General features: G+C 42.6%; 2 protein-coding genes and 3 long non-coding RNA genes across 6 annotated transcripts; 3 read left to right on the plus strand and 2 right to left on the minus strand.

Moving 5' to 3' along the window:
- Window positions 1-64: 64 nt before the first annotated feature.
- On the minus strand, window positions 65-1,653 carry LOC105417156 (uncharacterized). The gene is made up of 2 exons (XR_964943.2): window positions 1,410-1,653; window positions 65-434 (listed from the first exon to the last, which is right to left on the minus strand). It is a non-coding gene; the product is annotated as an uncharacterized lncRNA (long non-coding RNA).
- Window positions 1,654-1,675: 22 nt separating this feature from the next.
- On the plus strand, window positions 1,676-4,975 carry LOC101068014 (homeobox protein Hox-A2a-like). Its single transcript, XM_003968978.3, has 2 exons — window positions 1,676-3,401; window positions 3,923-4,975. The coding sequence occupies exons 1-2, from the start codon at window positions 3,038-3,040 to the stop codon at window positions 4,648-4,650; spliced, it is 1,092 nt and encodes a 363-aa protein (XP_003969027.1). The 5' UTR covers window positions 1,676-3,037; the 3' UTR covers window positions 4,651-4,975.
- Window positions 4,976-7,894: 2,919 nt separating this feature from the next.
- hoxa1a (homeobox A1a) lies at window positions 7,895-10,568 on the plus strand. Of its 2 annotated transcripts, XM_029844660.1 has the most exons (3): window positions 7,945-8,648; window positions 9,006-9,108; window positions 9,188-9,324. In XM_029844660.1, the coding sequence occupies exons 1-3, from the start codon at window positions 8,048-8,050 to the stop codon at window positions 9,198-9,200; spliced, it is 717 nt and encodes a 238-aa protein (XP_029700520.1). In that variant the 5' UTR covers window positions 7,945-8,047; the 3' UTR covers window positions 9,201-9,324. The 2 variants fall into 2 exon arrangements, with proteins under 2 accessions (XP_011607394.2, XP_029700520.1); XM_011609092.2 differs by having other exon boundaries at window positions 7,895-8,648; window positions 9,006-10,568.
- Window positions 8,963-13,768, minus strand: LOC115251663 (uncharacterized). The gene is made up of 3 exons (XR_003890179.1): window positions 13,632-13,768; window positions 9,247-9,407; window positions 8,963-9,082 (listed from the first exon to the last, which is right to left on the minus strand). It is a non-coding gene; the product is annotated as an uncharacterized lncRNA (long non-coding RNA).
- Window positions 10,699-14,526, plus strand: LOC105417154 (uncharacterized). Its single transcript, XR_964941.1, has 2 exons — window positions 10,699-10,768; window positions 13,249-14,526. It is a non-coding gene; the product is annotated as an uncharacterized lncRNA (long non-coding RNA).
- The last annotated feature ends 12,773 nt before the right edge of the window (window positions 14,527-27,299 follow it).

Below are 27,299 nucleotides of genomic sequence, written 5' to 3' on the forward strand. Positions count from 1 at the left end.
CTGCAGGCAAACTCTGGGTATTAATTTGCCACGTCCCATTATCAAATTAAATTCAAACCGAATCCTTAAATATGCTTTATTATTTTCATGAGGGTGCTCAAACTCAAACCAATTACAGATTAAACAATGCGAAATAATAGTGCTATAAATGAATATAAATGCTTTCAGTTGAAACAAGGTATAGACAATATTTATATTAAAACATTCACAGCAAAGACATGCAGAAAATATTACAAAATCCTGTAATCCTATTTATAATCATTAACATACAATAAAACGGCCGCAGATAAAAACAATTATTGAACTAACACTCCTCGATTTGCCTTTCTCTTGTTTCGACGTGAAGAAACCTCTCGGGTGGCCTTTTCCCCTCCTCTCATCTGCGTGGGCACATCCATAATAATAAAAATGTCACCAGGCTCTTCGTGGAGGTTCTGTAAAGAGACCACAAGTTACACGAGAAACGGTTTAAAAAATTATTCCTTGAGAGGTTCAGTCGCTAAAATGGGAGTCAGGAAGGATGCAGGTTGAATAAAACCCGTAACGGGATTATTTTTCTTTCATTTTGTCTATTTTCACATGTCAGTTTAACTCCAAATGTCCATGCTATTAATCTGATTTAAAATGTTATTTTTACTCATGGAAATACCTATTGATATTTTATAGATGGATGTTTAAAATATAGCTATCTTTGAATGCCTTATTTTCTACCTTAAAATTATTTTTTCTTTTATTTATGTTTATGTTGATACTTTTTCTCAGGCCTGTCTCAAAAGCTTTTTTGAAATTCAGTTCGTTTGGGATTCATGGCTTAATGCAAACGCTATATTTAATATATGTATTTTTTGTTCTCACATATGTTACAGGAGCAATTTCAGCTCAATCTGACTGATATGAAAGGGCATGAACACTAGCAGACGTGACATATGGTTAGTAGGGAAACATTGAACAATTGAACCGTACTGTGTCACAGGAAGAAACACACACACACACACACACACACACACACACACACACACACACACACACACACACACACACATACGCACATGCAGTGAGGCACTCATTTGGGCTGTCTTTCAACTATAAAATATAGTTTAATATTTTTCTTTGTATTTTCATCTGTGGAAAAATCCCTGAACCAATTCTGTTCCACAGTTTGTAGGAGAGGCAGAGCTGCACCAAATGCCACCACCCACTCATTTCCTTGGACACAAAGCCTGTGCGTAATTCTAAAAAAAACCAAAAACGCCATCAATCTCTTCCCTGAACATCTCTGTCCTTCACTACAAGGTCTGGGTTCAAAACCCTCCTTGCCTACCAAAGCGATAAATTCATGGCGTTAAAATTACAATCCAGGAACCCGTCAATATAAAAGCCAGGTACAGAAACAGCTTCGCCCTACTCACCGATGGCGCATTACCTCCTCCTTAGAAAAAGGAAATGGACGCATGAGGCGCATTTTTTTGCTGCGTTCCTATTTATCTCTTAAAAGATCCCTCCAGCGACAGCCTGGCTGTGACTCCGAGCAGAAACTGGTTCTAATCTGAGTGGCCAGTGTTTCTCGCCGTTTCCTGGCTGCATTTGATCCGGGGGAGAGTTAGAAGCCTTAAATGTGTTGCGAGGGCACCGAGCTGTCAGACCTTTTGGCGAGTAAGATTGATCGCGCACAGGCTTCCAGCACTCTTTGTTTGGTATATAAGCAACAAACCTAGAGAGGCCTACCACTTCTCTTATTTCCTCTCTCCCTCACTTCCTTACTCTCCCAATAAGACATATTTTTTTAAAAAGGAAATACAACATGTGCTGCTTAGGCAACAAGCACCTCGAACGTGGCTTGCGCAGATTAGTTTGGAAGGGCTATAAAAACCACTGCAACGCCGCAGGGAAGAGACATTCATTGACACTTCTAGCTACATAACTACCCCTCAAATGGTGTTGTTGTCAATTGTGAATATGCATTATTGTTTGGTTTAATGTAATTTCAGGGAACATTTCTCCTGGATACACAGACAACAGCATCTCTCCCCATTACACCTACTGTCTTCATTCTTCAGTTTTGTGGCTTTCAAAACATGACCACAAATAATCTTTTGCAAATATTTCTTGGGGTGATGTTGAACTATATAGAAATGTACCGATTATTTTAGCAATTTTCAATTCTCCCGGTGCATTGGTATGTTAACTGCATTATAAAAAATATATACATTTAATACAGAGTCGTATTCGAAATAGGGTACTTTCTGTAGCTAATATGTACTAGACATCTGTTATGCAAAGAAAAGTTCTGATAGTGTAATATCTGTCAGTGTTAACTTAATGGATTGTATTTTATTGTAGGAAATGTCAATGCAGATTTCACTATTCCACACTATTCTTTAAACAATCACATCTCTTCCTGGTAATGGACACAACGAAATGATTTGATGCTTTTCCACTATTGTAGCCTCTTGCTATAGCTATTGGCAAGAAATGTGTGTGCGTTCTGTGGTTGTTTGTCTGTGTGTGCGTGTGTCTGTGCGGCGGGGGCGTTCTCGACTGACATCCTCAAACAATACGAGAAAGAGGAGTGCACGAATCCGCGCACCCCGAGCTGGGCTCCTTCCCTGTAATGGTGAGCGTCAGCCATTCTTAAAAAAACACATTTTGTAGCTTAGTGGACTGGACTGGAGGAGCGAGAGGAGGATAAACTCAGCGGACAAAGATGTAAATAAAAGCAGTCGTCCCAGCTGAGCGAGGCGATCTTCATCTGAGTTTTTTTTGGATCAATCATGCAGACAGTGGCTTCTTTTGATTAAACCCCAAATTGTCATTGGGCAGAGGTAATCATGTGACAGCCTATTCGGTCCAATTTCAACCTTGTCTCCATGAATTCAATAGTTTAATAGTAGCTTGGTCCCCACACGACCATAATCAGTGATATAGAAAAAACACCACGAGAAGATTTTTTTTGAATATTTTTTTCCCTTTTCCTCGCAAGGCTGCAACATTTCTAAAAACAAGCGTGCAAACTTTCCTCGGTTCTCAGGGAGTGGAGATGAATTACGAATTCGAGCGAGAGAGCGGTTTTATCAATAGTCAGCCGTCGCTTGCTGAGTGCCTGACATCGTTCCCCCCTGTCGCTGATTCATTTCAAAGTTCATCAATCAAGAGCTCGACGCTTTCACGTCCGACACTGATTCCTCCTCCCTTTGAGCAAACCATTCCTAGCCTGAATCCGGGCAGCCATCCGCGGCACGGCCGGCCCAGACACAGCCCAGATGGATGCAGCCCGCTGCCCACAGCCTCTTTACCCCCGGAGTATCCCTGGATGCGGGAAAAGAAAGCCTCCAAAAGGAACCACCTGCCGAACTCCACCACTACTACCATCTCCAACGGACCTGTATGCTTTTCCCCAAAAGGTGGGTGATTTAAAACGTGTTTATTAGCTGTTGCTACAACCAGAACCCCAACTGGGGCCTTTCTTTTAAAAACGGGACTTTTGTTCGGATATGGGCTTATTGGTTTCATATGGTTGTGCTTCGGGGCAAAATGGGTAAAAGTTTGGCTAAAGTTTGGTGATGAGAAATGATTTATTCCTTTAGCCGTTGCACGGTTTTCGCGTGTGACAGTAATGAAGAGTGATGGAGTGCCGTTGCCGAGGAGGGCAGCTGGAGCATTCATTAGTATCCCACACTGGCCCTTGCTGCTTTTGGGGCGCACTGGCTTGACTTCATGCTTACGTTGGCTGTGTTATTAAATATAAAACACTGCGATGGTTATCCGTTGAGCTTTAAAACTTATTAGGTGGACTCAGCGGCACCCGCGGCTATTTTGCTGCAGTGCTCTGTGGCACAGTGATTGTGAAATTCATAAGCAGCGATCTTGTGCTGCAGAACTGTGCCAGACATTCTATAATATCGTGGCGCCGTTTATTTTCTAGGTTCGCCTGAGATTGTGGAGAGCGCCGGGGGAGGAGGAGGTGGTTCCCGTCGGCTAAGGACAGCGTACACAAACACCCAGCTACTGGAGTTGGAAAAGGAGTTCCACTTCAACAAGTACCTTTGCCGGCCTCGGAGGGTGGAAATAGCGGCTCTGTTGGACCTGACCGAGCGACAAGTCAAAGTGTGGTTCCAAAACCGGCGCATGAAGCACAAACGGCAGACGCAGAGCAAGGAGAACCACAATGCTGAAGGGAAAGGCCCGAGCACCGAGGAGGGGATTCACAGCGACGAAGAGGACGAGGCCCCCGTGTTTGATCGAAGCGGGGCCCTGCTGGAGAGAGATACCTGCTCCTTTCAGAAAAAGTCTCACGGTTCGGCGCAGCAGCACCACAATAGCGTGTCCATGGGCTTTGCTGCTGCGCCGCTGAACAGCAATGACAAAAATCTGAAACATTTTCCCAACCCGTCACCTACTGTTCCAGGCTGCATGTCAACAATAGGCCCGGGCTCGGCATCTGGCCCGGACAATAGCGACAGTCCCCCGGCTCTGGATGTTTCTATACACGATTTTCAACCTTTCTCCTCGGATTCCTGCCTACAGCTCTCCGATGCAGCCTCGCCGAGCTTGTCGGAATCATTGGACAGTCCCGTGGACATTTCTACGGACAGCTTCTATTTTTTCTCGGAGTCTCTAACTACAATCGACCTGCAACATCTGAGCTATTAACTAAAATCAATCACAGTAACTGTTTTTCGGACAGTAAAATCAACCTACGATGGTATTAACTGACGTTATTTGATAATATGGCACATTTATTTTCATGGTATTTGACTTGACGATTAATACAAGGTAAGGAAGAAATTAAGTAAGTGGATATTGCTCAAAAACAACGCGGATTTACAATAACAAACTGATCTCCTGGAATGGAAATTACGAGTGTATGTGAATTACGATACAATAATAGGCCTATGGAACCTGATCGTTATTATTTTTGTATAGCTATCAATGTTTTAAATATTTTTGTTAGAACATAAATAACTTGTTACAAAGCTTTTCATGGTGTGTTTGAGTCCTTTATAAAATATAAATAAAATTTTAACCTGAAAAATCCATGCAGAAAACTAAAATGAAATTAGTAGAGTAAATAGAGAGCCGTATGCAAATTTCTCAACAGGTTGGCAATGAATATAATTTGTATAATCGGGTGGCACTGTGATGACACAGGTTTCACTTTTTACAATTCTTTTAATTGCATTGTAAATCTTAATGTCGTACATCGATATATAGGATGCATATAAAGTAAATACTAAGATAAAAATCTAAGAACGCTAGCATTTATATGTAAGCCTTTAATGAAAAGATGGACACGAAAACTTACCAAAAGCCTCATTTTTTTATTTTCAACAACGCCTTTAAAATACCTTTCTAACACTGATATGATAGAAATGAGACCGTTCTAATTTCATCTTAAATCTATGCCGAGTAAAAGCAAATATGTGCACATGACAGGGCTCTTAACATTGTGTGCATGTTGCAGGCAAATACCCGAGCCATGTTTGCCTTCAGGAGCTCATAAATCACTCCGTGGCATGAATGAGACGGACATTAAAGAGACCAATTGTGGCGTAATGTGCACAAATAAAACCCCACTTACATTTTCATATGGGACTCCCGATTCCTCGTGTTAAAGGGGGCCGAGTCTCTGCGTGCGTTTGGTAATAATTCATTTTTATAGCTTGTTTAAACACGGCTCTGGCTTGGTGACAGTATGTAGTAGCTGCCTGCTTAGTTTGACGCTGAAATCCTTTCCTGCGTGTTAAAATTCAAACCCAAAAGAGACTAAAATTATCATTTATCTTAGAATAGCAAGGGAAATAGACAGTTACTTAATAGGGTCCCTTCATCAAGATTTTTATGCATTTTAGATGATTTATAACATTATTTGCAGAATAAGGGCTTGAGGTCAACGTGGGGATTATGAATATTACTAAAATTGAGGCGACTGGTGGGAATCAGTAAGTACCTTTTTGCAAGTTGGCTTCATAGCGTGTTCAACTAACAGCCAAAACAACCACCGGTTGCAACACTTGACGGATCGATCTAATATCTCATCCACACTTGCAATAAACAATCTCAGGACTTAGGCAGAGTGTTTTACCGAATGATCTGGAAGCCATAAGCAGCCCATCGACTGACTGAACGTTAACCTATACTGGTTCACTCGACTCTGCATGTGAGACGGAGAAGGGGGTAAAGTGGTGTAGACTGCACTCCTCCTCACTAACCACAGGGCGAGTCTAACCAAATCATTCCGATACAACGCGCCCTTTCTGCGCGCATGTGTTCACACAAAGAGCCCAGAAAGCTCCTTTAGGCCAGTTTTCCACATGCAGGCGAGGCAGTGATTGCACCCACTCTGGGCTGCAGCAGGCAGCTGACGAGACAGACTGTAGGTGGGGGTGGGGAGGAGCTGGTAGCATTGACCCCACTGCGCTTTAAAAAAAACTAAAAAAAAACTGGTGGGAGTTCTTTTTTCTTTCATAAAGTATTTAGTGGGATTTTTTTTTTAAATCTCTCATTAAAGAAAATATAGGAAGGGCATAATACACTTAAATATGTTTGGGAATATATTAATGAGAGGTGTGTGTGAGGTCAGTGACTACATTAAAATCAAATGTAATTAAATCAAAGGAGAATATCCTAAGGAATAGAATTGCATTATATTTATATTGCATAATTAAATGATTTAATTGCCATAATGTCGTTGTATCAGATCGTCATTCTGAATACCCTTACGGCTGCAAGGCTACATATGGCCAGTGGGGGCACCCGTCCTTCCTCCTCCCTCCCTCCCTCCCCTCCCCTCCCTCCCTCCCTCCCCTCCCCTCCCTCTTCCTTTCCTCCCTCACCGAGAGGCTGGTCGCGCACTCTGCTCTCTTGACGCCGCAGCTCTCCCACGCACATTCTCTCCCCCTCAGTTCTCTTCCAGCGTAGCTTTCCATAACCATTAATTTCTCCAGCAGCTTTATTTGATGAACTTAACAGGATAATCAGCCCGCGCTCGCACCCCGGGCAATGTGGGCGCATTAGCCCTGCTACGAGCTTGGCATTATCAGATCATTTGATCACCATACATGCGTAATGAATATATGTGGGCGTTAAACCGAGTAGATGACAGTCTCTACGACCTTGGGAGGGGGAAAAAATGAATACCATACAGTCATAATAATCAGTGCCCTAGGTATCACCTGTGACCTCCCTGCTAAGGCTGAAAAATATTCATCGTGCACCATATGGAGAAGACATTAACATAAGAATGCTATTTTGACTATGCTGCAACTCAATTCTTTCTTGTCTGGAAACAAACTTCGCGTCTTCTCCTTTGCTACCAGGAGAAGGCTGTGACAATATTTGCCGAGCAAATGCCTGGCAGTTCAAAGCGTGAAACACTTCGTATTGCAATGGGACAGTGATGGCCCATTACAGCCTCAGGCGATGGCACACGCACTCTGAACTATTCATCTACAAGACCGTAACACAATTATTTATATATGACATCACAGCTGTTCTGTCTCACCGAAGTCAGAAATACGGACATCCATCCCAACACAAACACTGTTGAACACGCGCATATGTACGTCTACGCTCCAAATATGGCATACCTGAGGTCACAGTGACAGGTCGATCTTGCGCAGAGGCTGAGAGGGGCAGGAGAGTGCACCTCGGGGGTTACAAGCGTGGCAACCGTAGTCTCCTGCTCGCCGTGCGACCCCGGAGCTGCTGACCGCCGTCCGACTCCCAGCTCATTGTTTGCTCCACCAATACATTAGAGGCGTCGCGCGTCACCTTGATCGACGAGCGCCTGGAATTTAAATAGCCACTCAAACACCAATCCGTCAACGGCTTAGTGGATAAGGGCGCGTACCTGACTGGCTGACCTGGGTCCACGTGACAGCCCCTGTTCATTGATATCGGCCGGCGCGCATCAATTGCGTCTTCTGATAATGACCGAGTTTCGGAAAGGCGTGGGGCGTCACTCACCGTAAGAGGGGAGAGAGATAAAGACCAGAGGGTGTCTGAAGAGCGGAGGCTCCCTCGGCCCCCATTGCAGAACAATGCCACAATGAGCAGCTTCTTAGATTACTCTGTGATGAGCGGTGAAGGCAGTTCGTGCTCGGTCAGAGCGTTCCACTCGGACCACGGGATTACAACTTTCCAGTCCTGCGCGGTGTCAGTCAACAACTGCGGGACGGATGACCGATTCATGGCGAGCAGGGCTTCTCCTGATGGCATCCCTCACCAGTCATACCAGGCTGCTGTGAGCTCACTGGGCCTCGCTTACGGGGCCCACTCGGCCTGCAGCTCAAGCTATGCACCCCAAAGTTTCTGCACTACATACAACCATTACCCCCTTAACCAGGAAGTAGAGCCGGCAGCCGGGTTCCCACAGTGCGGCCCGCTGATGTACTCGGGCAATATTTCTTCCTCTGTTGTGTCTCAGCACCGTCAGGGGTACGGCACCACCCCGCTGGGTCAGCTGCAGTATACCCACTCTGCCTATGGCGCTGGGCATGAACAACCAAGCCCTTTCACGGGATGCTCAAACCCGCTGTCACCGCTACACGCAGCGCACCTGGAAGCTTGCTGCTCACCTCTGTCTGAAAGCGCATCATCTGCACAGACTTTCGATTGGATGAAAGTTAAGAGGAATCCGCCCAAAACAGGTAGGTGCTGTAGTGTCTGAGTGAATGTGTGGGTGTGTGCCAGGCAGCCTTCATGACCAAATTCATTTAGAAGGAATTAAGAGTTTAAATTTGACACTTCCTGGTCTTTGACGCTTTACATTTCTTATGAAACCATGTGAATAAATATTTATACACAGTATACAGTAACAAATTATGTTCAATTGTAATTTTAGCTCTTTTAAATTGTTATGTGAATAGCTGTAACTGCATGTATCGATTTCTTTTAATGCATTATTCGTTGTGGGTAAATGTTTCTCGGAAAAAGCCAAATATCTGATGAGACTAATATGTACATTAAGTGGGCTTTACATGTTCAAATGATGTCTCTTTATGTAGGCAGGTCTGGAGAATATGGCTATGGAGGGCAGCCGAACACGGTCCGCACCAACTTCACCACCAAGCAGCTGACAGAGCTGGAAAAAGAATTCCACTTTAACAAGTACCTGACCCGTGCACGGCGCGTTGAGATCGCAGCCGCGTTACAGCTCAATGAGACTCAAGTTAAAATTTGGTTCCAGAATCGGAGGATGAAGCAAAAGAAAAGGGAAAAGGAAGGGCTACTGCCAACCAAACCTACAGCATCGGACTCCGGGGAGAGGAATCAGGAGAAAGTTGAAGATGGAGAATCAGAGAAGTCCGTCTCCGCTCCCTCCACCCCGTCTCCCACGTCATCCACGGTGTCATCTGGGGCCGATTCCTATCCCTCCAACTAAAGAGCGTCGTTGGTCATCAGGCCACCTGTATATAAGTTCATAAACAATGCGTCAAGAACAAAGTTGAGTGGAATGGATGAGAAAAAGCCATGCACTATATGGCATGGTCGACTGTCACATGGGATTATTTCCGGGTTTAACAAGAGTTTTATACTGTGTTTTGTGTTCCATGACGGACGAATGCTGCACATCTGGCACGAAATGCGGATCTGTGATGAGGCAAAGTTAAATTTGCACAGATGCATACCTCAAAAGTGCTAAAGATGTGCGTATGTCCTTGATTGCACTAGATGTCGTCAGTTAAGCAACACAAAGCAACCTCGTTTGTAGTCAACAGTGCTCTGTTACGCCGTGTTGTGTTTGAGGCCTGTCTGGGTGTATTTTTGTGAGATTTGCATGATCCGTGTTGCTTTCACGTGTTATTAGCGGGGCGCTGAGTTTTATCAGTTGGGAGCCCTTCATGTTCAATAATGTTCCTGGCTTTTATCTGTTATACACCTGGTGTAAATGAAGCACATTTGCATTTTTTGGTCAAGATTGCGTTTATGGCTCAGCGGTATGTATTAAAGTGCGTTTACCTTGACATACATCTTTGTTATTATCAAGGGAGATCTTGGAATGAAAGCTATTTAAGAGGTCTTTAAACCAGATATTCCACCCAAATCCGCCCAATCAGAACAAATCCACGAAGCAAGAGCACGTTTGAGCAACACCACATGCCTCTTTTCTAAGGCGCGGGGATTCTAAATGTATGCGTCTCTGCGCGCTCCCGTCCCTGGGGTAAAGAATTATTGGCATAAGAAAGGCAAGTTTATCCAGGGCGGAGATGAGAGCGCGGACGTCGGCGTCATTTGTGATGACAACCTTATCGAGCTCTGGACTTATTGAGGGAACAAAAAAAACAAACTCTATTGATTAAAACACCGAGGTTAGGGCTATCGACTGGGGATGGGGCCCCCAAAGCCCCTGTCAGCGTTAACTTTTCACTCCGAGTTACACTGAGGTGTCATCATTCCCACCTGATGAACTATGAAACCTTTCAGCTTTGCATATCAATCAGCAGGATACGTTTATTTTCTCACAAAGTCTTTAATTTAGGTGCATTTTATTCTCAAAGGGGATTTTTTTAAATACCTAATCTAAACTCCGGACAAGTTTTGCAGATTACAAGCTCTAGCGTGTATCTTTGTCTAAACTCGCAAGAGGAGTTCTTTTGTGTTTTAATTCCTGGTGTGCAGCCTGCGAATCCATCTGACCATAAAAGGGGAAAAGGCGCCAAAAGAACCATGATTAATGAGCCAAGTTCACCTTTACCTAGGATGCACCTGCAGGAGCGTCACCACTGTGGAGCTGTGGGGACGCTGCAGCGGTGTGGCTGCTCAGAAAGTAAGTTTTACGCACAAAAGTCTGATTTATTTACGGCACATTTATGGGCAAAGTCTATGTTACCTTCACAGTCTTGTAAGTAATCAGGTCTCGCCTATACTTGGACATTGAACGTGACGAGATGGCGATATAACGGCAGACGCCCTCATTTTGTTGGACGAACTCTTGTTTCGGTATAAATATCTACTTGTGTACGCAGACATGTTGCTCGAGTTGGATTTGTCCTTTTGTGGTCAACTTAAAAAAGAGGAAAACTTGGGCTTAAAGTTTAGGCCATGGGATAAAACAGTGTCTACAGAACAGATAATTCAAGAGGGTTCAAGAGCAAGTTGAGAAACAAGATTGACAAATTTAATGTTGGGTGGCAAGAGTATATGAACATTGAATTACTGGTAAGCATCTGCAATATTTTAACCCTGTTTTCATTCAGGTGCCAGGAGTCTGTTTTAAAATAGCCATTTCTGTCTTTATTTATTTATAGAAACGTTTATTTATTAAATGTAGTCTCGTATTTGTTTTACATTTAAAGACAGATTAATTTTTGAAAACGTTTTAAAATATTAGTTCTTGTTTCATTTACGTTATTATAACAAGCTGAAACAATTTCTTCATCTTCTGACAGTGAATTTTCCCAATGGAAACACAACCTGTGTCTCTTTACGCATAAAAATTAATCCTTAGACATATTATTTAAATCAAACGTGACTACTTTAAAATAAAACTGCAATTTTGCCTGCAACCAAATTACTGAAGTCACATTTCTTTGTATTTAGACAAATATGATGTGAATTAAGAATGATATGTGATATTTTTCCGATTAAAAATAGTTTCTTTGTAAGATGATACGGGGGTTTATAATTACCGCTGTTTGTTTTGTTGTATTTGCTCCTTCTTCACCACCTTTCGCTGTCTCGCTTTTAAAAAACCAGAATTTCTTCTTCATGCGCTCTGCAGATGCAGAGCGGATTAGAGACGCAGCTGATCCTCAAAAGGGGCTGCAGGGTCAACCCCCGGTCACAACCTGAGTTTGTTGTCACAGCAGCACGCTGACCTAAACAAGAGTTTACAGGAAAACAAGCACCAGAACAACGCAGTCACAGTCCACCTCCAGGGACTTGTTTGACCAAAACACTATATTCGCTAACTTCACGTAAAAAGGGGATAAGTTCGTTTGAAATGAGTTTTCGTTGCTTCGCCCTTCAGAATTTGGCCCAGCGCAGCTGATGGTTCCCATTAGTACCTACAGATAAACACATGGACGATGACAGATGCTTGATGAAAACCATTAAGGCGCCGTGAATTGGGAAAAGATGTGTAAAACTTTAAATACTCCAGGATTGTCACAGGAATTAAACGCTTCGTGCGTCCTTGGAGCGTCCCCAGCCGCCGCGTGCAAGTTGAAAACACAATTTATTTTGAATTTCTATTTGAATGAAACAGCCTATTTAATCTGCCACATTGTGGATTTGATTAAAAGCGATTATTTACATTTTTAATGTTGTAGAAAGTTAACACTGAAGTTAAAAAGAACCCCAAATTATCACGCCAGCAAAAGCCACACAAGACAGAAACAAGTAGAGCCGAAAAACATAAATTATTTTAACATTCGTACATAAATTATCTGAGAAATGTGCTACAAGCACACAATGAAACAAGACGAAGTGTTAAAACATACTTTATAAAATATAAATATTTATATGTTAAAATTATTATTGGGGTTAAAAGGTGCATCTTATTTGATTACAATTTAACTTACCTTTAAACATTGTATCAAAGTTGGATTACGAATAAATATGGATTTATTATTTTTCTAAATGCAGATTAATCTATGTCAGATTTGTTTCTGTTTTTAGTTTAAAGTCATTTTTCTTTTATTTTAATCAAGTTAGACGTCCTAATTCGAATAGTAGAGGAATAGTGAAGACTATTTAAGAAGATGAAACGTGTGTGTGTGTGTGTGTGTGTGTGTGTGTGTGTGCGTGCGTGATGAGAGAAACAACAACAAAAACAAAAATAACTTCTTAAATTGTGTGGTAAGCTCCAATAATGTCTGCCTGTTTAGGATGTCTTGCAAAGGCTGACGAGAGCATGAAGGAATCCCAAGACATTTTAAATCACCACTGATCTGACCACCATTTCGCCACAACCGTGCACACAGTCAGAATACTTAAATTTGTTTTCATCAGCATTTTGGCCTACATCTAAGACAATTTATTAGTCTTGATGTGAACTGTTGGCGAGAGAAAACATGCATTATTGTTTTGTTGCATTTTCAGAATATTGTAAATCCAAAAAATCCTAAAATAGAATATAAAACATGACTAAAATAAATTACCTATGCTCATCATTAAATGCACAATTAACTCGTGTTTTAATCATGCTTCACTTTTACCTCTACCAGCTATAACAATGCTTACTGAGTTATGTCAGAGCTTTTTATCCAATTAATGCTGTGTCTTTTCCATTTGTGTCTATTTCAGTGATAGTGGAAATGGAGGACTTCTGCTTCAATGAACACATTTTTTTCCTGTGTGTATTTGAACTTCCATGTTTTGGATCATATTACTCCAGCAGAGCTCATCAGGGTTGTCAAGATATTGGCACATCTGTACTTGATGACCACTCCCCTGCTGTGATTGGCAACCAAAATGAATTCCTTCATTGACAGATGTGTATCACTGTGCGCCAATAAAAGAACAGTGCCAATAGAGGGATTGACAGTGTGATAGAGGTGGAAACGGAGGGGGGAGAGGAGAAATGATGTCACATAGTTTGTGGTGTGGCGAGTGTGAAACGGCGTGCTGTGATGTTCCGAATGTGAGAAGTTAGAGTTCAGGAGGCAGACATCTGTGGTGGAACTCACCTCGAGGTGTGTCCTCCAGTGTTTTCGAGGTCCGTTTCTCTGCTAGAGTTCAGTCCCACTCGGCCAGATATTTTGACACAAAGACACGTGAACTGAGGAGAACAGCCAGGATGCCTCAGTGCATCTGAGGCCCAAAGGAGGAGAGCAGACTGGGAGAAGGGCTGCGGTCTAGAGATACTGGTCCATCCATCACACATGTCCTGACCTTAGTGTGACCCCAATATGGCAGCCAATGAGGCGCCTTCACCCCCTAAAGAAAGGCCCCCCCAACACACACTCACACAGGATCAGATGACACTAAGAGGAGTCTGGATGCTCTCTGTGTTGCCTATTGTTGTTTCCCCGATCTTTTGTTTTTTACATGACTAATGTGAGTACGAACACCTGACAGACAAGCTGTTCATTCCCTCCCTCTTTCTCTCTGTCTGCCACTCACACGTACACGCGCTTGTATGATCGTCTTATCTTAAAAGCGGTATAATTTTTGATTATACGTTATATATAGTAGAACACTATACTATAGTATACTTTTAATATTACAACAAGAAGCTAGAGTGCAAATAGAAACTCATTCATGTACATTTAGGAGGTCCAAATCTTTTCACATTCATATCAACCACAACCCTGAAAAACTTATAGGGTGTTACTAAATGTCTGAAACAACATGATCATGTTGATTGGTGGACATGTGGGTCTGTGCATACTGTCCCAAGTTCATTTTTACAGATAAGTGAGCTGAGCCTGTCCATCAGTTCCAGGTAAAGAGTGTCCTGGAGATAACCTTGGACTGCCTGGAATTACTGCACCTCAAGCCACTGTAAAGATCTGGGAAGAATCATCTCAAGGGTTTGATTGTTTCTATTGACGTGGTGCAATAAACAAATGTCACTCCTGAGTCACTCCATTTGGCTTCCGAAAAACTCTCTGCTGGCAGTAGCTCTGAGCTTGGCTGGTACCAGGGTTAAAGGGTTGGAATGATATTGGTGATATACAGTCAAATTAGCATTAATGTCCCACCCTTCGATTGAAGTGCAATGTTTGATGATGTTAATGCTCACTGAAAATATGTTTATATTATGTTATATAGAATTGTCTAACCCTTTCCAAAGTTTTAAAAATAGTTTACCCTGTAATGTTGTGTCATACACCCAACTGCAGTTTTCGATATTTCTTTGAAGAACTCAGCAATTGTCCTACACAAAAAAGATAAAAGAATTAATATAAATGACAGTCTCATGTGTCACAAAGATTAGCACAAAAACCCCAACTACTTGTCAATAGGGTAAGGTAGCGTTTTTGATATAAAGTGCTTGGGCTTTTTGTCAGGTGAAGCAGACCATAGAGATATGCAAATATGCACAGGCAAACAACTCCAGGGCAGAAAGGGCAAGATTTCAGCATTTCACATTAAACATGTCAGTGTGTCAGACAGAGAGAGACTCTGCTCAGGGCAATGCATAGAGGTCAGTGAACTGAGTTGACATCATTTTACCTGCAAACCACCTGTCAATCTTCCCAAAGGAAGAGTGATGGTAGTCACGAGCGTTTTGACAGATGACCAACAGAAACACAGTGCGGGCAGGACAAAGAGCAAATTGCACTTTCAATGACCCAAATATGGATCCATCAACTCAGCTTGATATCTGATGAAAAAACGTAAAAAAAAAAAAAAAATCCAGAATTTCCAGAAATTATGTTTCAACAATTAAATGCCTCTGAGCCATAAGAGTACCACTCACATGGTTACAGATCATAACCACTTAAATGATTAAGTGCCATTACACACAGTGTAATGTGGTCAGAAACATCCAGGAGAAAGCAGCTGCCTGTTATTGTTGAAACCGGCAGAGCTGTTTCAGTGACATGTAAGACTCAGAGTAATTCTAAGCCTGTGGTTTGTTCACAGCCTGGGGACAGGGTGAAACTATGCACTGATGGGCTCTGTCTCCCAAGGCAAGAACAGTACATAGATTTGAATCTGTACCACGTCAAAATTGAAAACAGAATGCCTTGATTTATGGCTTTGGTTCTTCAACAGTCCACTGTGGTATTCTGGGTTAGATAATGTGTTCCTTAATGAATTTTAAATGAGAAACTTGGCAGAATTACAGGCAAATTAGTTCACCTTACTGTTTACCACGAAGCATTAGTGTTGACAGATAAAAATAAATATGATCAGTCTTTGTGAAAGGCTGAGCCAGATGATTTTGAAAAAAAACAAAACCTTTTTGCATGGCAGCACATGTGATTCCTTATCTCTTATAGCATTTTCAAGTACCCATTATTTCTCATTAAACTGAAGGCGTTTTCTTTTTTAAATCTTCATTCCACATATGCAACCATTAGTGACTGAGGCTGCCTGAATTTAGACATATTTTAGCACATTCTTAGAACCCATTTCCAATGCAACTGCTGATAATGAAGCTCCGTCTGGTGTGTTAGGGGGCTGATGAAATAGCTGTCCCCGTAGAATCGTTGATAATCCCATGTCAATAAAGTATGCGTATACCCGCTGGATGATATGGTGAGAGGTAGGCTCACATTGAGGATTAGGCATTGCAAATTGATGATTAAAAAATGCATCATGGAAACAACCTGTTGCTCTCAACAGTTTTTTTATTATGTCAAAAATTGACATGACAGGACACCTGTAAGGATACCAAGTTATCTGAAACATGGGGGCCTAACCAATTAAATTTTTCATGCTGGCACAATGGTCTGCTCTCTAAACTAAATTCTCACAAGCGTCCTGACCATTTAAAGACACTGGGAATGCTCTATTTACAACAATATCAGGCAGTACCTGTTAACTATTAGTCTCAGTCCCTAGTGCATTTTGATGTTGAATTGTTGATAATTTGGGGATCATCCCTCAAACTAATTACGGAATGATATTATCAATTAATAGCATACTTAATCACAATAAATACCAATGAGGATAAGCCAGTAAAAGAGAATTCTCTTAAGGTATTCCATAGGCTTTGCGTATATACTTGGTCTCAATTGTGTTACCTACTTGAACATGCCTAAGTGTTAGTTGACCTCTCTAAGCTCACCTGAAGACAGCTGGACAGTCACCCTCGACACCCCCTTCCCCCTCTTACTCCCCCTCCCTCGTTATCATTTGAGCTCCGCAGAGACCCCTCTAATGACAGCGCTTGTCTATAACGTCGCTGTCACAGCCCGTCTAAGTGTGTGCGTGTTTGTGCACTCATACGGGTGCACGCTTGCTCTGTAATGACAGTGCTGTCTATAAAGTCTCGTCCTGGCAGGGATCATTTGGTCCTCTCTCTCTCCCACGTCTGCTGTCCCATGTCACCCGTGTCCGGGTGAACGATAATGTGATCTTTAGTCCCCTTTGTGATCTATAGACTGGCATTTGGCTCAGGGAGCGTCCCCCAGCCCTGACATGCATGCTAAAGCATGACAAGACTCTGCCAATATCCCCCGTTCTTGGCTCAACTTCCTCAACATGAAGTTAATGCCAGCCAGCGCAATATTGTGACAGGCTGCATCAGATGCTGGGATGGCAGTTAAGCATTGAACTTAAAGTCCCTGGTGAGAAAATTATAGATGGTTTGTGTCTGTGCATGCATTTGAAAGGTAAACCATCTAACCTCTACTGAGGGTGCAACGTACAATAAATGAGCCTGGTGTTGGTTGAACAGTTTGATGATTTCCATTGTTCTGTTTTTTTAGCTCAAGCAAATGAGATTCAATCATGCTAATCATGCTAAAGGCTACGATGCAGCATACAGGTTAATTGATAATGTGCCGACATCTTTGAAATTTGCTTGGGTGAAAATGTTGTTGGTTGCTTTGATGAAAATTGTAACAATACAAGCTGCAGCAGTATGAGATTTTACTGTTGAGGCTTCTTATTTACAATGGGCTCATGTGTCTAGGCATTAACCTTAACCCTGACTTTAACAGTATTTTACTGTTTGAAGCAGGATGGGACCACACCTCACCAAATACCAAGGCAAATGTCTCCATTTCTGTTTAACTTTTTATAAAATGTACTGATAAAAATAAGTGAGTCCGATTTGTCCAAAGTAGTTGCTGAAAATATCATTTAGGATATCACGCAGCCTCGAGAGACAGGTACAAATGACAGGTACAAAAGATGAAAAAAGAAACTTCTACCACATCCCATTAACGGTGTAGAGAATATTGACATAGCGAATGCAAAGCAGGGAGCCATCACACAAATCTAAAATCCTCAGAACTCCAGGTTGTTTGTGTGATATGTAATAGTTTCTGAATAGAGCTGATGTTCAATTATAAATCATCCTTAAGGGCCGGGGACTATAGTTTCCTTTGGACAGCTTTAATTCATCTTTTTATCTTGTTCAGGGGTGTGTACTGCTGAACACACCACACACTATGGACTACACACAAATGAGCACTATAGACAATTTGGTTTAAATGAAAAATTCATCTGAATTTGCCTGCAGAAAGTCTCTATCTCAATCCTTATTCGCTTATTGTATTGATCTGTTTATGAGTCCGTGTCTTCTGTCACTAATGAAGGCTTACTTGCACTTTGATGCCCCATTTATGTGTGTTCAAGCCTGGGTGTATTCCTGAGGGACGGACTGTGTCCAATCTGGAATTGATGCCATCATGGCCTCATCTGCATACCTGACAGCATGGACCTTCTTCCTTCCTTTAGCTCTCTGTCCTCTATTTGACTTAATGTGTTTCCTCCAATGTAATATCTTACTGTGATTACTTTCCTTTTCCCTGGGGGTTTAAAAATTATTCATCTTTTTTATTTAACCCCCCGCCCATTTTGAATTTGTGATTTCAGTGCCTTGTTGTTCTTTCCAGGTCAATACTGTGTGTGTTTGGGATTCAGCATTTGCACTTCCTAGATAAACACCCTGTTAGAAGGATTATCCCTGTTGTCGTAACAATGTAAACCTGGGATTAGGCCTGATTCTCCAGAGATACGTGTGTGTGTGTGTGTGTGTGTGTGTGTGTGTGTGTGTGTGTGTGTGTGTGTGTGTGTGTGTGTGTGTGTGTGTGTGTGTGTGTGTGAACATGTGCATTATTCTTATAATTCGGGGCTCCTTTAATTTGGATTTGTATTTTAAATGGGTCTTTAGATTTATTATTTCAATCAAAAGTTAATTATGTGCATCCATTTATGTGTGTCAAGGAATTCACCGGTTGCCAGGCCTTCATCAGACATGCACAAATCACTCAGAAACACTCAACACTGCCTGGATTGCACCTGCAAAAATCTCCAAAGTGCAAATCAACCTTCGACAGGCCCCAAATGTGGTCCAAATGTTGATCCAGCAACACGTATAAAAATGTTACGGATAGATACACTCTGCATAGTGTTTTAGAAGTAAGGGCAAACGCTGTGGCGATGAAGAGGTGAGAGGTCAAAGGTCAGCCCCCCTTCGCGATATCTTCTTAGCCAGAGATGCAGTCATGACCCGGTCAGCGGAGGTTCAGGTGACAGAGAGAGACAAGTGAATGACAAGACCAAGCAGGACGTCTCCTGCGTACCATCCGTCCTTTTCCCCTCTCTCTTTGCTCTCAACCCACACACACACACACACACACACACGCACACACACTCACACACACAGACCCTTTTCATCCAACACTTTAGCAAAACAGTGCCACAGGGTTTCACTCAGCAGGTCCTGCTGACTCGGGCATGTCTCTGTGGGCCTGAATGTCTTCAGCCCAACATCACAGCTTACACAGAAACACACACACACACACACACACACACACACACACACACACACACACAAGGCATACAGGCCAGATTGGATCATGAAAGAAAATGACTGCTTCTTATTTTTGTATTTCTTTGCAAATGTCAGTATGTCATCCATAAAATGAAGCTTCTACAGACAGAGTTGGTCTTTAAGAATATACTTAAAGACCAACTGTCTGTTTGAGGTCCAAAATTTTGGAACTTCAAAACATCTCCAAAGGTACCTCATACACCAGCTTAAATTTACATACATGTTGTCCATTTTCATGATTTAATAAAACTGTTAAAATGATAAAATACACCACTTGTTGTCAGCAGGTGTAAGTTTAAATTTGATTGCCATCATTAGATTTGTTTCTGTCGTGCTAGCTATGACTTAGTCAGTGCTAGTCCTCCACAGACAATGTATAGCATGAGTACGATTTAAAATTACACATCATGTAAACGGTAACACAGCAGCGGCATTTTAAAAAAAATAAGGGACATGACGTGTCTATTCATGTAAATTTCACATAATTGATCTGTCGAATCTGTCATAAAGACTATCCATGTCAAGTATTTTCACACAGGTTGTTGTACTTTCTAAGTTGTATTTTGTAGCAGGGGTCATCGGTGGTTCTGGCATAGGACTGTAAAATACTAATCCAGTTTGACATTAAGAAAATGGAGCATCTTAGAGCATTTTATCATGACGTCAAAAAGGCCCTCTCGGTGGTTAGATGCCTTTGTGACAACAGATGAACTCCATGCTGACCGCTGCCCATCATGGCAGCAATGGGTTGGACTATACGATGGGGAGCAGTGTTCACTTCTGGAGAAGGGACATGGGAATGCAGGCAAGGAATCGCTCCAGACTCAAAGAGACATTCGCCATAAAAAAAAGAGGACATTTTTGGGATTTTTGTGAGAATACTGACCGTTTTTGGTAGCATTTGGTACCTGATCATACATGAGCTCTGCTACATGCATGTGATGTTGGCTCTGAACAGCCAGGGACAAATTTTCATCTACTACAGGCTTATTTTTTTTCTTCATTACCAATTTATTTACTCAGGACATTTATGAATGCTGGGTCTGTCTGCTGTGCTTGTCTCCAACGATCCCTAAAGGGGGGAAGTCTTTGACTTTCATTTGCAAAATAAGATCATTAGTTAATGACATATACCCACGGCTTTAACAAGACCTCAAATAGTTAAACATTTTTGATGGAGTGCAATGCAAATGGGCTCTCCAAACACAAAATAATCCCCTTACCTGTTTTTCTTCTGCTTGCAGTGTAGTAATAGTTTATATTCATGACCATCCCACAGACCTGGACCTGAAGGTATGGACTAGCTTCTCATTACTCTCGTACTGTATCATCATCGTTTTTGACAGACTGGCACGCCTCAGGACACAAGGCAGCCATACACGAGTGCTGACAGGTATGCACACACGCAGATACACACTGTGGCAGGTGCAGGCTGAATGAAGGGCCGCAGTTGTTTTTCCGTGTTGCTTTTCATTAACTTGTCTAATGCGATCAAAGACTGTCAGCAAGAGTGACAGACGGAGAAAGAAAGAGAAGAAAAGAAGGAGATAGTGATACACTCCCATTCACAGACGCGACTCCGTCCATGCATCTAAAAATTCTACTTCCTCTTTCTGTCCGATAACTTTGTGTCTCGCCTTTTGTTGCCACTGAAATGGCCCCGGGGCCCTTTGAAGAAACAAATGCATCAGCACGAACAGGTGAGAAAAGTGCTCTGGGCAGCGTACATTCTACACTGTCATCTCGTCATCTATAGTGTGTCTTCTGAATCACACACCTGTTTTTTGTTTTAAAAAAAAAACATTTTCAGTAAAGCAGTCAGGACGTTAGCGACTAAGCGAAATGCCACCGCTTAATGAAATAGGGACAGAATGCATTTACCTCCCTGCATAAACCGACGGCTTATATCTTTGGAGGGGCACATCACTCTGCTAAAGGTTAAAGGCAAGATATTCTAATCAGGGACTCTTTACAGAACAACCGCTCAATAAGGTCAACTGGTGTCACGACATCTCAGGGAGGAGGGAGGGTTTCGTGACTGCCCTGTTGGGAGGTTTTGGGGGTTTATTTAAATTATATGCTGTGGTTTTGTCTGTTTTCTGCTTCCATTTTTTGGTTTTGCATTTCATATTCCAGGAAATGATTATGACCATAAGAAAGCTGCAAATGCTTGCGTGCACCAAGTCACATTCTAATTGTGTGCGTCTGATGAGGTGATCCGCTGGCCAATCGGCTGTATTGATTATTGGGTAAGGGGAGGTTTGTGGAGAGGCAGCAGTAATTAGGGCTTTTTGGTGTGGATTAGTTGAGAGAAAAGGTCACCTGCTCAACATCAGTGGCAGGAACAGGGACAAGGAGGGGTAGCGGTGAGGAGGGAACTGTCCCCAGATGTGATGACTGGTATGGGGCACGCATGTATAGATAGCAGAAAAAGATAAGCAGTTTTGTTTTGGTGCGTCGGCTGTGAACTTTTTGTCTCCAAAAATTCCCATTGAATTATTCTTACAAAGTAATTTTTTATTATCTGACATGTTAAATTAAACATAATGGGAAAGTAAAAAGTGAAAAATGCACAGCACGCAATCTTGATGGGTAACATTCATTCTATTAACACACTCCCACTCAATCTGCCCATTTCTACATGAGAGACACAACAAACCATCATAAATAGTCTCAATAATTAGACTGTCATATTGATCAATATGAGACAATAGCAACCATGCCCCAAATGCCCCAATGATTTTTTTTTTAATAGTCTAAGCTGTGTAAACCACTAAATCACCAGACTAATAATAAATATGGGTTAATTCCTGAGTTTAAACCCTTAATGGTAAGAAAACTCTTTTCCATTTTAAGTGACATTATTTCAATCTCTCTCTCTCTCTTTTGCTCTCTCGCTCTCTCCCCCTCCAGGTTGACCTCTCAGAGGTATGTTAGGTCCTACTGAGGTTATCTGTCATGACCCAGCCACACTGTGACAAACTGGTCTGAGGAGATGCACAATGGTCATGGAATCTTCCTTTTCCCTTCCTTTGTTGTCTTTTCTTTTACTTTTGTCCTTAAATTGACTTTTCCTGCATCTGCATGAGCGAAACATAAAACATATTACCTCAAAAACACTTGAGTATGTAAAATATCAGGGTTTATGATCTATTTAGGGGTACAGTATCACTCATAGTTTCACTGACTGACATCTTTCAGACACATATTCTGAGATTTATGTGATAAGAAGCATATTTCCTTCAGAAACATGCTTTTGTTGTTAGAGCAGCCATAGTCAGTTCATTCACTTTATATATCATTGCACAAGTGGTACCATGTGGACCCAATTGTTTTTTAATGAGAAAAAAGCCATGCAGATGATTTAGAAGGTGTCTGCTTGTCTACATTTACAGGGTGTCACCTCCTCTTATTCTGTTCAGCAGCAGCAGCTGTGGCAGATTTAGCTGGATGGATTTTCTGCAAAACCACAGCACCCCTAGTGGCCAAACACGGGAGTAACGTCACCAAAGCACCCACACAAGTGCTGATTGGGAGCACTCGGGTAATATTTAATTTTAAAAAAACAACAATACAAAACATATTTTCCTTTTATGTCGTTTGTTCATTCAGTGTTGTTTTTAATATATATTGTGACTAAAGTCTTCTTGAAATGGATTGTTGGGAAACTCATTAACTGTGTGGCTTTGACCCCTGCTCGATTTGAGAGCAAGTGGTTTGTACTGTAAAATTGATCGACTTTTCACACCCACACAGGCTCTGAAAAAGTGCCTTGTTGAAAAGGATGTACTGTGTATAAAGACAGGCAAGTCAGAAACAAAAGGTCAGGGGCCAAACAAACCCAAACAAAGCCACTAGTGCAACTGCAGGTTTGACATTATTATTATGAATATGTGCTTTGTAAAAAATAGCAGATTTTTCCAACAATTAGGAGTAGTTTACAATGTTGTTGTCATCCTCTCCTGAAACTTTACATCTGTATATAATGTGTATATTGACAATATTAGCTATACACTGCTATACAATGCTAACACTGTGCTAATATCAAACATTAGGACAGGCGTGGCTGTCAGGCTGTGTGTGCACTCTGCTTAGCTCCTTCATTAAAGAGTTCACAAGAGGGTCAAAAGTGTCACCACATACATCACAGCTGTAGCAGAACTGCACAAACCGTTGCCATGGTGATGCGCCGTTTTTTTTTTTTCTCGGGCTGTGCAAAGGCAAACACTGGTGGGTGGGTGCCGAGATACGAAAAAGACAAAAAGTATTGTGTGCTCCAGAGAGTGTCCACGGACGTGAAGTGATTGTGTTCATTCAGTGTATTCTGATTACTGTGAGGGACACATGTGTGCCTTTCTTGTTTGATCTGACTATCTGTGGTCTCAGCTGCACTCATCAGCAACAATAGCAAAGGTGCCCGCTGTGGGATCTGCACCGCATGATAAAACTGGCAAGACGGAGGTGTCAGAAGCTCCATTGAACATAATCAGGCTGTGGTAGATGGGCTCGGGTGTTGGGTCCCGGACCATAAGTCTGCCGATTAAACATGCATGGGGTGAATCCTTCATCGCAGGGCGAAACAAAGCCACCCTACCCTCCCCACGTGTTTCGACATCGCATAGAAAAAGCCTGTTTCCCTGGCAACCAAACTGGCACTCTCTTTATAGGAATGGGAAGGAGGTGCAGACGGAGGCAGGCGTAACGGGGGAATTGTGTGGAGGCATGAGGGTCCGTGCTGACCTCAATCTGACCTCAAGGTGAACGCACCACAATGGTTTCCTGGAATGTTGAATAAATCCACATCCTTTAATGTTTCTGTTCAAAACAGCACACAGCGAAGACACCAAATTGTAGCTGACCTCTTTCCTTATGCTGTCCCTGGTGGTGGCTCTGCAGTTCCACTGGACGTAAAAAGGGGAGACATAATGAGTTCTGACTGTAGGAGAAACGACTCAAGACAAAGAAGTGGAGGATGCAACTCAAGCACAGTGCTGAGAAAAACACAATGGCGTGTTAACAGAAAAAAGAGGAAGGGAGACAACGTGCGACGCTGCTTTTCTGCTGGCTGCTGTTCTCGGTAATGTTAACCTAGTGTTCCCCTAATGGGCTTAATGACATATGGAGCACAGATTGCAGCAGGAGTTGGCTCCCTTTGAAACAACTGTCACCTCCCTTTGGGTTTAGCAAACACTACATTATGGAGACAGAAGTGAATTTTAATTCCTGTCAAATCAAACCCGAAAGGATCTTTTCATGATCTTAAACATATTTACACGGGAGTGTCAATGTGCACCACAAGTGTACATTAGATATTCCGCCATTTTGTTTCAATTTGTCCTCATCGCAGATATCGTTCGCTCCCCTTCAGCTCATTCAGTCTGTCCGGATCCGTTTGTCGTCTTGCCATCTTGCGGACATCTACTGATGATAACGCTTTGCCCTTGGCTTTTCGGTACTGGAAAGTAGAGTAAATAGGCTTTCAAATGCGTTATTGTGAATGCAGACTGTCAAGAGGGGAGAGATATGATCAGATTCAATTTCTGAGTCACAGCAGAAAAAAAGGGTATTTGTGATTTTTGTCAGCAGTCTGCAATCTGGGAAGACCTCTTGAACTACAGTATATTCAGCCAAATGTATCATTTTGCATTTAGATTATTAGATTCTATTAGATCATCCTGATCTCCATAAGTTTCCTCTCCTGCTTTTTCCTTTTTCTCCTCCATTTCCCCTTTCTTGTGCTTCCCTCCCGATCTGAGCAGAGAGCAACACTGCCTCTTTTGGCCGGACGAGGCAAGCGTGCTCCTCTCTGGCAGATGAATGATGTCAAACAGACATATTTATATTCATTTAGGGCAGAGGAGGAGGAGAACCCATCTGTAACGGATGTGATGGGAACCGCTATGTGTGAGTGTGCATGCATTTAGGTGTGTGTTGGAGGCACAAGTGTGCTTGAGCAGGGTCCAAGGTATCCATCGTTTTTGATGAATGCATGGCGCTTTGTGTGAGTTGATATCGTGTTTGCAGATTTGTGTTTGTGTGTTTTCTCGCTCTCTCTCCGTCTCTCTCTCTCCCGCTCCCCTGCGTGTGCGTACGAGGTCATTTCCCGGTCACTCGTTCAGGCTGCGTGATGAATGAAGAGGCGAGGTGCCTGCAAAGCCAAAGAGATTTGGGAGAAACATTGTTCTACGGGGTTAAAAATGGCCGTGTGCCACGCCAGAGGCAGGGGGAATGTTGCTAAAAACAAATGCGAGTCTGCAACTTAAGAGCGCGTTCATCATGGCTGATGTTTAACACCAGGCTTGGCGAATGTAATAAAGTAATGAAATATTAATTTTATTCCACTGTTGATTTGCTCGGCGGAAGGATTTGCAAGTAAATGAAGCAGCTGAAATTTGTTCTGTTCATTTTGTCTTCGCGTAGAATAGCCGTGATTGGGAAGCGGCTGTGTTTGGTTTGGACAGCTGGGACAGCAGGAGGTCAAAGGCATCTGATTCAACCAGGAAGGATCGGCTCACAGTAGACAGGAAGTTGGTTAACCAAACAGGAAAGGCTTTATGCAGAGGGCGCTACCGATGGTCAACATCCAACAGTGATAGAAAACAATCAAAACAATAACCTCAATTGCACCATTTAAAGTTTTATTGTTTTAGTTGGACTCAGATTTAATGCCTAAAACTCTGTACACACATCTATAAATGACAAGGGGATGGGGGGGTGGGGGGGGTGAAGTGTTGCTACAACAACCGTAAGACAGTAACACCAGGTTTGACCGAGGTCAGCTCTCATGGGGCAAAGTTGTGTCTGTGTAGGAGTCTCTGCGTGAATACACACTTGGGGCAGCGCGGCCACACAGAAGTGCATTGTGGGATCGATGTCCACACCTCATCCTAAATTATTCACCCTGTCAGCTGCCCCTGTCCACCATCGCCGTGGAAAGTGCTGACCAAGAGCTTTACACTCTTCCCTACAGATTCCCCTCATCATCCCCTCGCCTGCCTTCACTTCCCCTCTCTCTCTCCCCCCCCTCTCTCTCTCTCCCCCCCTCTCTCTCCTCTCTCTCTCCTCTCCTCTCCCCTCTCTCTCTCCTCTCCCCTCTAATTCATTCTTGCTCTCATTATCTCTCATTTGATTTGTTTCTTTTACAGGCTTGTTCAGTCTCACTTCTACTTTTAGACTTTCTTCTATTTCCTCTTCATCTTCACTTGACTCCCCTAAGTCCATGGATCTGTCTCCTTCATTAGACCCAGATATACCACTTATTTTCTAGACTTTTTTCGTCTTTTCCCTTTTTTCTTGTCCTGGGATTTTCTCCCCTCCTGCCATGTAGATGCTGACAAAGATTGCAGTGTGTTTGTAGGCTGTTAATGGCTGTTTCTCTGACGTCTGCCCCCGATGACTTCTCAGTAAACCCAATGAGAGACCGGAATTTATTCGGTGTGTGTATATATTCATGGTCATACATGTGTGTATGTGTGCACGAGTCAGGAATTATGACACGGCTCATACATCATGGCCAGAGCCCGTTTGATTACAAGCGTAGGGGCCTGGTGATTAATTGTTGGATTCAGCTTCCTGGCCAGAGTTTTGACACCCGGTCACAGAGCATCTGTACTGCCACACCCCCATATCCTCAAGGCTTTGCTCCAGTGTACCCCTATAAGTCTCACACCCTCATACACCCACCCACACATGCATCTAATGCCCTCAGCTGTACCCTGACTTCATGCCCAGCTCCCATCTCACACCTTAGCCTTTGCTCTTCCTTCACCTCCACCGCTTTGCATCCCTTGTACTCCTCCGACTTCTGTTTTATCTTAACCCCAGCCCACCTCATTTTGCCCTCACCTGCAGCACGGCCATATATCTTGTTCTCACATCTTTGCACTCCGCTCTG

Source organism: Takifugu rubripes, chromosome 12, assembly GCF_901000725.2.
Source record: "Takifugu rubripes chromosome 12, fTakRub1.2, whole genome shotgun sequence".
NCBI classification, from domain to species: Eukaryota; Metazoa; Chordata; class Actinopteri; order Tetraodontiformes; family Tetraodontidae; genus Takifugu; species Takifugu rubripes.

Excerpts from the sequence above, each read along its gene's own strand:
- LOC101068014 (XM_003968978.3), top strand. The coding sequence starts at position 3,038 with ATGAATTACGAATTCGAGCGAGAGAGCGGTTTTATCAATAGTCAGCCG. Across the intron at positions 3,402-3,922 it reads TGTATGCTTTTCCCCAAAAG|GTTCGCCTGAGATTGTGGAG; the intron begins GTGGGTGATTTA and ends TTTATTTTCTAG.
- hoxa1a (XM_011609092.2), top strand. The coding sequence starts at position 8,048 with ATGAGCAGCTTCTTAGATTACTCTGTGATGAGCGGTGAAGGCAGTTCG. Across the intron at positions 8,649-9,005 it reads GAGGAATCCGCCCAAAACAG|GCAGGTCTGGAGAATATGGC; the intron begins GTAGGTGCTGTA and ends CTCTTTATGTAG.